Raw genomic sequence first — 11,792 nt, forward strand, 5'->3', positions numbered from 1 at the left:
TCACTCACATAGCACAGTCAGCAGAGTCCCATTGCCCTGGATATTCTGAGCCATAACTTCCTGGATTTGACAGATGTAGACCCCGCTGTCAGACTGGGACACATTGAGGATGGTGATGGTGGCCTCGCCATTTGTTCGGAATGCCTCACTGTCCAGGTGGACCCTGTCTTTGTACCGTAGATTTGATTTTGAGGGGTACACCTGCTCTTTTCCATCCTGTGTTACTCGAAACCAAGAGACTGTACCCTTGAAGAACACGGTGGAGATGGAACAGTTGAGGATGGCAGTCTGTCTCTCTGTCACCACCAGATTGGAGGGCTGGTTGACATTCTGGGCAAAAACTAGAGGGCCAAAGAGAAAAGAAAAAGTGAAGTCAGAAGAACTTAGTAGATTGAGCATCTGCCATTGGCTCTAGCATCTGGTCACCAGCACTGGCCAGTTAATCATTTGACCCTTTATAACTGATATTTTGAGTAGAATGACCTCTGCCACCATTTCTTGTACTGGACATTAAACAGTGTGACCTCTCCTCTCTGTCTCCACTTGACGTGTGTCTGTCTGGTCTCCTACATCTACAACTAGCACAAGACACTTTAACTTCTCATCAGTATCTTCAGGATTGCCCACCAAGTAGTTTGATCTCACCCTGTGTGTTGTGGTGGGCAGTCAGCAGTTTGACTTCTCACTTCTTTGCTCTCTGCAGAGCAAACCTCTGATTTCTTGCACTTGTATCTAATTATGGAGTCCCAGTTGCTGGACCCCTCTTCTGTCTCAAACACTGGACAGCCTTCTGTTTGGCCCCTCACACTTTTCTCCAAGGACAGACTCTCACAGATAGCCTGTCTTCATCTCTGTGTCTTGTAGTGGGACCTTTCACCTCTACTTCTCAAAACTACGACTGTCACCTTCTCTAAGTGGGTCATTAGGGTGTGATGCTAGCAGTGCTCAGAAGCCTGTTTTTGATCTCCATGAGATAATCATGGCTGTGATTTTTGCTCGAGCACTTTGCAGGCTGGCCTTGGTCTCATCATCTTCTTAGAAGCCCTAACGGCCTTTGCAGACACTGACCATATTGGTGACATTTCTTTTTATGTGTTTAAAGGTGACTGTTAGGAGGTGAGCATTGTTTAATTGTATAAACTTTTAAAATTATCATCAAGTTCTTCTGTATTTACCGGGATAGATGGGCAGGATCATCCAAAGCAGCAACCAGGAGATCAAGCAGCCTGAGTTAGACATCAAGTCTGAAAAGAAAAGGGGACATTAGAGCCACAGGATGTTATTAAAGCGCACTGGGCAACAGAAGGCCTCTTTGACCCATAAATCATCTCATTATCATGGCATCCCACCACCTCCATTACCCGAATACCTCAGACACATCACCTGAACATCTCTTGGCGAAAACACCCACTCAAACCATAGCCGTCCATATATCTCAGGTATCACCCAAAATCTCAGTCTTCATTCCCCCATCAACTGAATATCTTGGGGTGGGACACACACCCACCCTAACCACACACCCCCATATATCTCAGTCAGGTATCAGCGTCTCCTTCACCTCACCCCCATTACCTGACCAACTCAGTTACTGAATATCCACCTGTTGTGATGTGAGATTTTACATATAACTTGATAAATGTTTTGTATGTCTTTATTTATAATTTAGGCAAACCAATGTAATTTAGTGGTACCTTGGTGAGAGGCATTCTTGTTTATCCCCCCATGTTTACGACTTTTCTTTGTAATTTTACGACAGGATTTGGGGGATGTGTCTTAAACCAGTTTGATGAGCATTTCTTTACTAAAGTCTTTCCCCCCATCCCCCACACAAAGCCAGGTTAGTGTAATACTGTATATGGTCTTTGGGGGCAGGAGATAAGATGTTCTATTTCACCCATTGGTCTGAGGTATGGCTGTTTGGAATTGGCTAGTCTCAGAGGCCTTCAAGTATACCATGATATCCTATTGGCTGTAGGGAGTTGGACAGAAAACCTATAAATTTGCTTGCTCAACCACATTCTCTCTGACTGACCCACATATGATGAAGAAGCATCTCTCTTGCTAACCTGTGATGATGAATACAAGCACAGCTCAGCAGCCATATTGAACAGACAGGTGGCTGAAAGCTGAGCACCAATGATGCCTTAACTAGAGACATTTTAAGTAACTACAAGTCTGTGTGCCACCTGAATTACACATCATCATTTTATCAGGTTGTATGGTTGCCAATATTCAAATGTACTTTGCATTTTGTTATTATTTATGAATATTATCAGTAATACATTATTTAATGTGTAACTTAACTCCTGCTTGTCTTTTTACTACATCTAATTGCCTGAGGTTATAGATATAGAAGGGAAGGTGGGGATTAGTTATATACAGTGGTAAGTCTGTGAGATTAGGTATTCTAAGGCTACATATTAATAATACAATAGGGGACAGTAGAGCAATAAATATATTACTCTACCAAGATAAAACAATTGGCGTAGTCGGCAGGATTTTGGGGTAACCATGTTTTGCACCCTGTTTGCAAATACTGTTTTGATGTATGTGTTTGTTTATGCATGTGAATTTTAGGGCACCCAGTGTACAAATGCGGTGGAAGTAAAACATTGTTTGGTTGCTGAATGGAATATAACCAACAAAGTGTAGAGACTTCATGTGTGTCACAAGGACACCCGCATGTTTGTTAGTACTGGTGGTAGTGAGTCCCTAATTAAAGTGCTAGGGAGTGATGGGACATGCATTCGTCATTCATACGGTACTTATTCGTTTAGAATCTTTGTGTATGTATGTGTATGTTTGCTTACAGGGGCAAAAGTAGGCCAACCCATAACGAATTTGGCAAATTGCATTAGAGTAAATTGTAGACTCAGAAATGCCTAAGTTCATTTTAAAGTCAGCCATCTTCCAGTGGAGTGGCAGAGGGAAGCAGGCTAAAGCTAGGAAACCTGTAGTTCAGGTAGAGAAAGCAGTAGCTGAGCTGAGTGTGCCACAAAATGGAAGGGGGCTGGAAGGATTAAAAGCAAGAAAACAGAAATCAGGTTTAAAGAAGACAGCTGCTGTTATAAGAGGTTTACTAGCATGTATTATTGGTAATAAGGAAGATCGTGATAAGGAAGAAAATAGCAAAGTGAATGAAAGTGAAAGTTGTGGAATGTTGAGTGAGAGTTTTGAAAGATGTAACAGTTGGTGTGATAATTGTGAAGTCTTAGCATGTAGAACACCCGCTGCTAAAGTAGAAAGCAGTGAAAGAAGTGGAAAAAAGAAATGTAAACCGCCCATGGTGAAAGTTAGGGCAACAGTAACCAGATTGGACTGGAACCCTAAAACATGGGTGGGTGACTTACATGAGACAGATGAGTGCTCAGATAAAGAGTGTGAATGTGAGTGTGAGGAAAAGGAGAGAGATGAAAGGAAGGGAAAACAGCAAGGGTGTTTTCTTCCTTTATTCTCCACTGCACCACAATCTCCAAGTAATTCTGAGGCCTGTCCAGTATTTAAAGAACATGCTACACCGATAGATACTTCACCACTGTTAGGAAAGGTAACCAGTGCTGCATTGAATTTTGATTTAGGACAAAGAGATCAGATAGAAGGCAGAGGAGCTGGTGAGTGTGAATGGCAATTGTTGAACTAGAGACATTTTAAGTAACTGCAAGTCTGTGTGCCACCTGAATTACACATCACCATTTTATCAGGTTGTATGGTTGCCAATATTCAAATGTACTTCGCATTTTGTTATTATTTATGAATATTATCAATAATACATTATTTTATGTGTAACTTAACTCCTGCTTGTCTTTTTACTACATCTAATTGCCTGAGGTTATAGATATAGAAGGGAAGGTGGGGATGGTAAGTCTGTGAGATTAGGCATTCTGAGGCTACATATTAATAATACAATAGGGGACAGTAGAGCAATATATATTACTCTACCAAGATAAAACACCACCCTTGCCCAAGAAACCCTATCAACAAAGCAACTTTCGGGTAACACCATCTGGCCTACCTGCCATCACCTGGGGCCTCATGTATAACGCCGTGCGTAGAACTCGCACTATAACACGACGTAAGGACAAAAGCCGAAATGTGCGTACGCACAGAAAAATCCAGATGCAGGAATCTGTGCGCACTCCAACTTCCAAGTTCTTCTGCTCCATAAATCCCGGTCAGCGTGAAAAGTAACGCACGTGCACGCACCTGCTGTCCCGCCCCAATTCCTCCCACAGTTACGCCTCAATCAAAATAAATCACCCTTAAGCTCAGCGTTTTGTGAAAAGACAATGGGAAAAGCAGGGCGGAAAATATAAGAATTTCAGCGAATACCAAGTGGAGGCAAAGGAAAAACGTACTATTTGTTTAAAATAAACCGTGGAGTAATCAAGAAAAGGAAGTTGATCGAGTGACATAGCGTGTTGGAGAAACTTTAAAGCTCACGTTCACAAATTCGCACAGTGCCCAAAATAAAAAAGAAGCTGCCAGATAGTGCATCAAAGTCGCTGTGAAAAGGCGAGTCGTAGCCCACCGTCTGAGTTTCATGTGAAAGCTTATTAGGGTACAGAGAAAAAAAAAGGCACACAGTGGGGAAAAAGCACGAAATGTCAACTTTAATCTTGACATTTCCACTTTAATCACGTAGTTTATTTTGTCATTAAAGTAGAACATCATAAACTTCATCTTAAAATCGTTTAATTAACCAGTTTCTCAAATCCCATCATAACTAAAGTAGCACGTTCAATGCTTTGTTTTGTATCTGATCTTCTATGTGCTCTGTGTGTGTGAATCACTACGTGCTTCCGTTCTTTCTCGTCCTCCGACAGGACACAGAATCCATGACATTCGTGATATCACAGCTCTCTGAATAACTAAAATACTGAGATGTATACGTGATATCATTTTCATGATGATTGGAATGAAAGCATGTTATTAAGAACACGATGGCGCAGTGATTGTTCACGTCTCACAGAAGATGCTGCTGCGCCGTGCGCGACCTTCGATGAAATCATTTATTACAGCAGTCCTGTCTCTCTCAAACGTACAAACCGCCAATTCCTGTCCTTCCTTTTCTTTCTCCGAGTAACCGATCGCCACACAATCAGATCTGTAAGAGACGTTAAGCCATCTGTAAGCTTACAACGACGATTCTTCAAAACTTTGAAGGAACATTGAAATATCTTCGTAGAACGTGTTTAATTATTCTATCCGTCTATCCTTCCAGTGTCGCGCCAGCACAGCAAATATACAGCACGAGGCAGGAATAATACATGAACTTGCTAGCGCTGTGGCACCGTGTCCTCACATGTTTAATTATTAACAATATAGATTATTTAAATGAAGTTAAAGTTTTATCTGTATAATTTAACAAACATATTTTGCTGCATTTCACTTTAAAAATTATCTCGTCTTCATATATAAATACACGCTTTATAAAGTGGCTCAGGTTGTGCGATATTATAACTGTAGTGTAAGTTTACAGTGAGGTGATTGTACTTATAAGTCCTAACAGTTCTACAAGGAGCAATTGATTGAGTGCATTTATAGTTCTTGGGATTAAACTGTTTCTGAACCGCGAGGTCCGTACAGGAAAGGCTTTAAAACATTTTGCCGTGGCTGAGACAGCGTGTGCTTGATGCTGTATACCGATAATTCTCTTTCTGATCAGCTGCTGCTGTGATTCACACTCAGATACAGTGATATAAATACTCCGAGTCGTGCAGTGAGAGTAATATGGAAAAAGATGATCCGCTGTGGCAACTCCTAACGGGAGGAGCTGAAAGAAGAAGAAGAAGAAGAAGAAGAAGTGAGAGTAACAACACTAAAGCAGTTATGGTATTTGGACTACTATGGCTGTTCCCTGGACCATTATATTGTAACGAATTAATTACAATCAGATGCGTTACACTAATCAACAATATGCGGTTAGTTTCAGTGTATTTATAAAGCCACGTCATGAAAATAATGAGTAACCACACAAGAACAGTAGCACTGCTTTGACGCTGGGTGTCGCCAGTCTGCAAAACCAAGCGGAGAACTTGCGTACGACACGGCATTAAGTACCGTGTAAAAGTGCGTGGCTTTACACAATGTGTAGGCTTTATACATCGCGATTTGAACGTGGAAAAGTTCTTACACAACATTTCTGTGCGTACGCACCGTTTATACATGAGGCCCCTGAACATGTCAGTCAATATCCCCCAACCCACTCCCATCACCCAGGCATGTCAGGGAGGACACACCTGCCCTGTCCTCATATATCTCAGGCTGCACCTCACTACTGTCACCTAAGCATCTCAGACAGCAACCAGCCCCACATCATCAACCAATCATCTTAAGAGTGACACCCACTACCCCACCTACGTATGAAAGACATTTCCACTCTACTCCCAGCTCCCACTGAACTCAAACCCAAGTAGATCTCCCCCATTCCAGCCCTGTGTCCTGAATATCTCACCCACAACCCCCACCCTATCACCCAAACATCTCAGAGAGGACATGACTGTATACCTCAGGTGGAACTGCCCCTACCACCCCCATCAGCAAACATCTCATTCATTACACCCCAAACACCACCCCCTTGCCTGCACAGCTCAGGCAGAACACCTACACCCCATCTTCATGACAAGAGAATCTCAGGAAGGACACCCTAGCCTTGCCTCAGTGCATCATCTCCATATTTCAGGCAGAACACCCACCAAGGCTGACCATCACAGGAAGAACCCCCCGTCCACCACACAAGTAGAACAGACCCTCCCCTCCACCACTTCCCCACATATCTCGAGCAGAGCCCCCCTACCCCATTATCTCAATCCCAGATGTAGGAACCTTTCTCTGATTTTTCCAAAATTCTGCAGCTACCAGAAAGGTTCAAGCTTTGGGTGTGATGCATACATACGAAATTCCACAGTCCGAGTATCCATCCTTCTATCCATCATCCAACCATCTACAGTATATCCTAACTATAGGGTCACAGGGGCCTGCAGGAGCCAATCCCAGCCAACACAGGGTGCAAGGCAGGAAACAAGCTCTGGGCAGGATGCCAGCCCACCACATGTCTGAGAATCTTAGTCTTTAAAAGTTTAGTGAAATTCAAAGTGAAAACAATGAAGAAAAAAAAAAAAAGATAATATGCACAAACTTTAACTTCCTGTATTTTCAAGTTTTGGTTTCAAGCTTACATGTTTGTTACACGTCTTTAAGTAACTGGAGGGGTTTCTGTATTAGCACAACATGTGGTTACAAAGCTGCCTACCTCAGTAGCTCCATCTGCAAACAAATGATCTTTCTAGCTGAGCTTATTCTGCTCTTGTGTCAGAGTAATGGCTAATGTTAGGAATGGTCCCTTAGCCTATAGGGGATAAAACAGAATCCTGAATTATCTACGAGGCTTTGTGAAACTAACATTCTGTTTTACTTAAGCAAATTCTGAGATTATTTTTCATTAACGTTAGCTTCGTAGAACTGGCTCTTATAATGGACTGAACCCCCCAATGCCTTTACCCAAAATCTATGAGAACACTTGCCACCTAACCCACATCACTAGAATTTCTGAGGCAGAACACCACCTGACCCACCAGCATGTCTTCTATATCTGAGCTTGAACACCTCCCCACCGACACCTCCGTCACACGTTTCTGTTAATGTCCTCTGTGGTAACAGATGGCCCTCTGAATGTCTCTAAATAAAATGGTAAGAGTGTTGTCTGTCTGCCACATTTTTCTTTGTAAACGAATGGGGCTAGAGCTTTTATCTTGGTCTTGGTTAACAGCACATGACCTCACCTGTTCTGGTAATTCAAAGAATTTGAAGTAGCAGCAACTTCAGAAAAATGACCTGTGCTTGTATGTTTCTTATGGCAAAGTGACAAGATATAGGTAGAAAGAAATAGAAGCCTAGCAGCATCTGCTGAGTTTCAAGCAAATTGCAAAGGATAACAATGTGACAAAGAACACAATAATAGGAAGAAGAAGAAGAGTACCAAATACTGAGCATCAAGTGTGTGATACAAAATGAAACAATGAAAAAGACAGAGGAGTGCATTTGACCAGAGGCCCATGTGTTTCACTAGTTATCTAATAATATTGGCCTCCATGATAGTCGCCTTATCTGAGTGAGCGGCAACCAACAGGCAGTGGAGTCAAATAAATCACCAAAGTGGTAACCCACATAGGAGAAGCAGTGAATGCACACCATCATTCTCATCCTCTGATTGCCAGGCTATCCTCCTGTTCTGGATGTGACCCTCTCAGACTAGGTGACCCTGAGCAGGTCTACCCAGGTGTGCGATTTCCACTCGATCCAGCAGGTAGTGCTAGAGTTCTGGCCAGTAAGTAAAACTCCAGAACGTGATGGCCAGCAGATGCTCACCAACACAACACTACAGAGTTAAGTATGGTGGGGCACAGATTTTCAGAGATGGGGAAAGTATGAATTCAACAACATGTCTGTAGCATACCTGGCAGACGTGATACCCATTAGACAATTGCAACAGTGGGCGACAGAATATCACTGAGTCATTTAATAACAAGTTCATTTTAACATCAGATTGCCCAGCAGCAATGGGTGCAAGTCGGTAACCAACCTTGAAGGGGGTGCCCATTCATAATAGATTTGGCAGGTAGAATAGAATGATGTAGACATGGACATTATTGAACAGGTAAGTAAAAGAAGAAAATGTAAATACAGAACCAAATGGCACTCAGCAAGTGCGAGTCATCACAAGTAAAACTGAAACAAGAAAGTCATAAGTTGAATGTAATGAGGATGATAAAAGTGGAAGATCCCTCGACTTTGGGTTTCAAAGGGGTCTTAGGAACTCCTGACTCAAATGACCAGACAGAGCTAAATAAAACAGCTCAAAGTCAGGAAAGCAAGCCAAACTGAAGAGGTGCCATGGAGCCACTGGCATGTCTGGCACCTTACTGGTGTAGGAACTACGGCCCACTCCACGACCTCTTCAACTCAGTGGAAAATGTGATTCTGAAAGAACGTGAATGCCATCAGTTCCTCTTTTGGAACAAAGTATGGCCATCACATAAGAGGTGACCATGTTATGCTGCACAAAGTGGTACAGAAGACCCTCACTGCCAAGCCCTAGATGTACACCAACGATAGAGTTTAGAAGACCCTCTCACATTTGCTGTCTCTTTGAAGGACTGTCCCTGCACTGTAGAAATAAGTTGCTTAGAAGTGGTTGTCAGCATTAAAGTCACTATATAAAAAGCCAACGGTCAGCCACATCTGGCACTCCAGTTGATTCCGCCTGTGTGTGTGGTGACCACCCTCAATATCATCTGGCTCGCATACTATGTAGTGAAGACCTTGGGTGCCATTCCTCCTCTAATACGTTCAGCTCATATCAAGTGACCTTTGTGTGCATACCACTCAGATCACACATAGTGACCACTCTAGATATGCTCGGATTGTCCAGCTGCTTTGAATATGACAACACTGTCCACTATTCCTTTTATGACCTGTGGCCACTGTGCATAATATAAGCTTTTAAACAGAACATCCAGTGTGTGCAATGTTCAGATTCTTCACAGTGACCAAACAAAATAGTGTGTGCTGTAGAGAGTGACCTCTCTCAATTACACATCAGCTTATCTAAAGGGACTCATATGTCTACAGATACCCTGGTCTATAATGACCACCCTGTATATTGTTCAGCTTGTATAGTGACCCTCTCCTGATGTTCATTTCGCCTACAGCAGTCATTCAGAAGACTTTTCAGCTTTTATACAGTGGTCAGTTTCTGCACTGACCATTCTGAAGATTGTTGCATGCAGTTACCGCATCTCGTGCTGCTTCTCTGGTCAAGAGTAACCACTGCATATGCTGATCAAGTTTGACAGAGTGACCACCAAATATGATAGTGACCATTCTAACTACTCTTTATCTTGTGTATTTGGACTTCCTCACCTGGTCCATACTGATCATCCTTTATAGTACTCAGTGGTCACAGTGACCACCACACAAATGGTGCCTGTGGTCTATTGTGGACATTCTTTATACTTTTTATTCATACCATCACACAGTCTGTAATGACCAGGTTCATCTTAAATACCTCAAACACTTCACATTCTGCTCTACTGACCTACAGCGGTCATTCAGTTTATTGACAGTGACTTCCTTTATAATCTGGTCTTTGATGACCAATCTGTAGACCGTTCATCTTCAATACACTGACTACTGATAATCTGGTTTACAGTGACCACTCTGTGTACTCTTCATCTGGCCTGTAATGTGTGACCATTTGACATGCTGGTCATCTGGTTTACAATGTACATTATTTAGCTTGTATATATTGACCACCTCTGCAGTGGCATGGCGCCCTGCCCGGGGTTTGTTTCCTGTCTTGCGCCCTCTGTTGGCTGGGATTGACTCCAGCAGACCCCCGTGTCCCTGTAGTTAGGATATAGCGGGTTGGATAATGGATGGATATTGACCACCTCACATGCTTTACACCTGTCTATAGTGACCACTCTCCATACTAAATGTATACAATAAAAATTCTTATCCTGGACATCTGGTATAGAGTGACCACTCTCCATAATGCTCATCTAATATACAACGGCCCTGACATCCTGTTTATAATGACCACTCTGTATGGTGTTTAGGATTTGTGCTGTGATGACCTGTCACCTGTATATAGTGACCACTTTTCATGCTCTTCATCTTGTATATGGTCCACCATTCTCAATACTGCAGACCACTTCAGATAGTGTACAACTGGTGTATGGTGACCACATTCTGTTCTGATCCTGTCATACAGACTATGTGGCATCTAGTGACCATTTATAATGTAAACAATGACCATCACATAGTGGTCACCTCACTGGATAACCCCTGCACATTGTGTTTTGATTGCATATAGTGACCACATAAAAAAAAAAGTATTTATCTTAACTCTAGTGACCACCCTCCATACTCTTCTGACAATGTTCTCCATGCTGGTCAGTCAAGTTTGACTGATTAAGCACATAAACACTGGAGGCTTTACTGAATATCGCCCAAAGTGACCCCCAAAGTTGGATAAAATGGTACTAAATGTAAAGGAAGGTGACCTGATCACCAGGACACAACGTTTCATTGTATATCCGCATGATTGGCATGCAGAACTGCATCTTTTGCACTTTGTTCTTTTACGTGTGATGACCATTATGCCCAGTGGTCAATCTCTCTATGCTTATCATTCAAAGAGTCAATCTGACCTAAACCCCTGGCCATCTGTAAAGACCACCACCAGCCTTATCCTTTCCAGACGTTTTTGCCTGTGAGCAGCTCAACAACAGGAAATGCCAGCCTGAAGACAGTTAGTCTATATGTAGTGCCAGTATTTTGAAATGTCTTGATGTGACCATTAAGTCTAGCGAATGCCAGCTTTGTCTTCAGTGAATTTACAACTGAATATGTGCCAATTGTTTTAACTTTGCTAAAAAGAACACACACACACACACAGAAAGCACTTTGTGACCTTGAATAGGCGTCTATCATGTATCTGAACGCACCACTTGTCTAGAGTACTCAGACATGGGCAGCCACCCTTTGCTTGACTATCTCCGCTATGTGAAATATTTGCTATACGCCCGATTGCCATTCTGAATCCCTAAGTCTGCCCACACACGGACCAAGTGCAGCCCTCTCGATTCAAGCTTACCTTTCATGGGCTGCTGTCCTCCTGCCTGGCTGTCCATGGCGGTGTGACTGCTGGTCTGGTGGTTTCCTTCTGAGTGTTGTGCACGGCTGTGACTGACAGAACAGGAAGCTAATGAGTGAGTACAGGGTGGTGG

At 42.7% G+C, this 11,792-nt stretch overlaps 1 protein-coding gene across 1 annotated transcript; it reads right to left on the reverse strand.

Moving 5' to 3' along the window:
• On the reverse strand, positions 1-11,792 carry LOC120536350 (natural cytotoxicity triggering receptor 3-like). The gene is made up of 3 exons (XM_039764676.1): positions 11,660-11,792; positions 1,176-1,244; positions 1-341 (listed from the first exon to the last, which is right to left on the reverse strand). Exons 1-3 carry the CDS (start codon positions 11,694-11,696, stop codon positions 1-3), a joined length of 447 nt encoding a protein of 148 aa, XP_039620610.1. The 5' UTR covers positions 11,697-11,792.

The sequence above is a fragment of the Polypterus senegalus genome, chromosome 10, assembly GCF_016835505.1.
Source record: "Polypterus senegalus isolate Bchr_013 chromosome 10, ASM1683550v1, whole genome shotgun sequence".
Taxonomy (NCBI): domain Eukaryota; kingdom Metazoa; phylum Chordata; class Cladistia; order Polypteriformes; family Polypteridae; genus Polypterus; species Polypterus senegalus.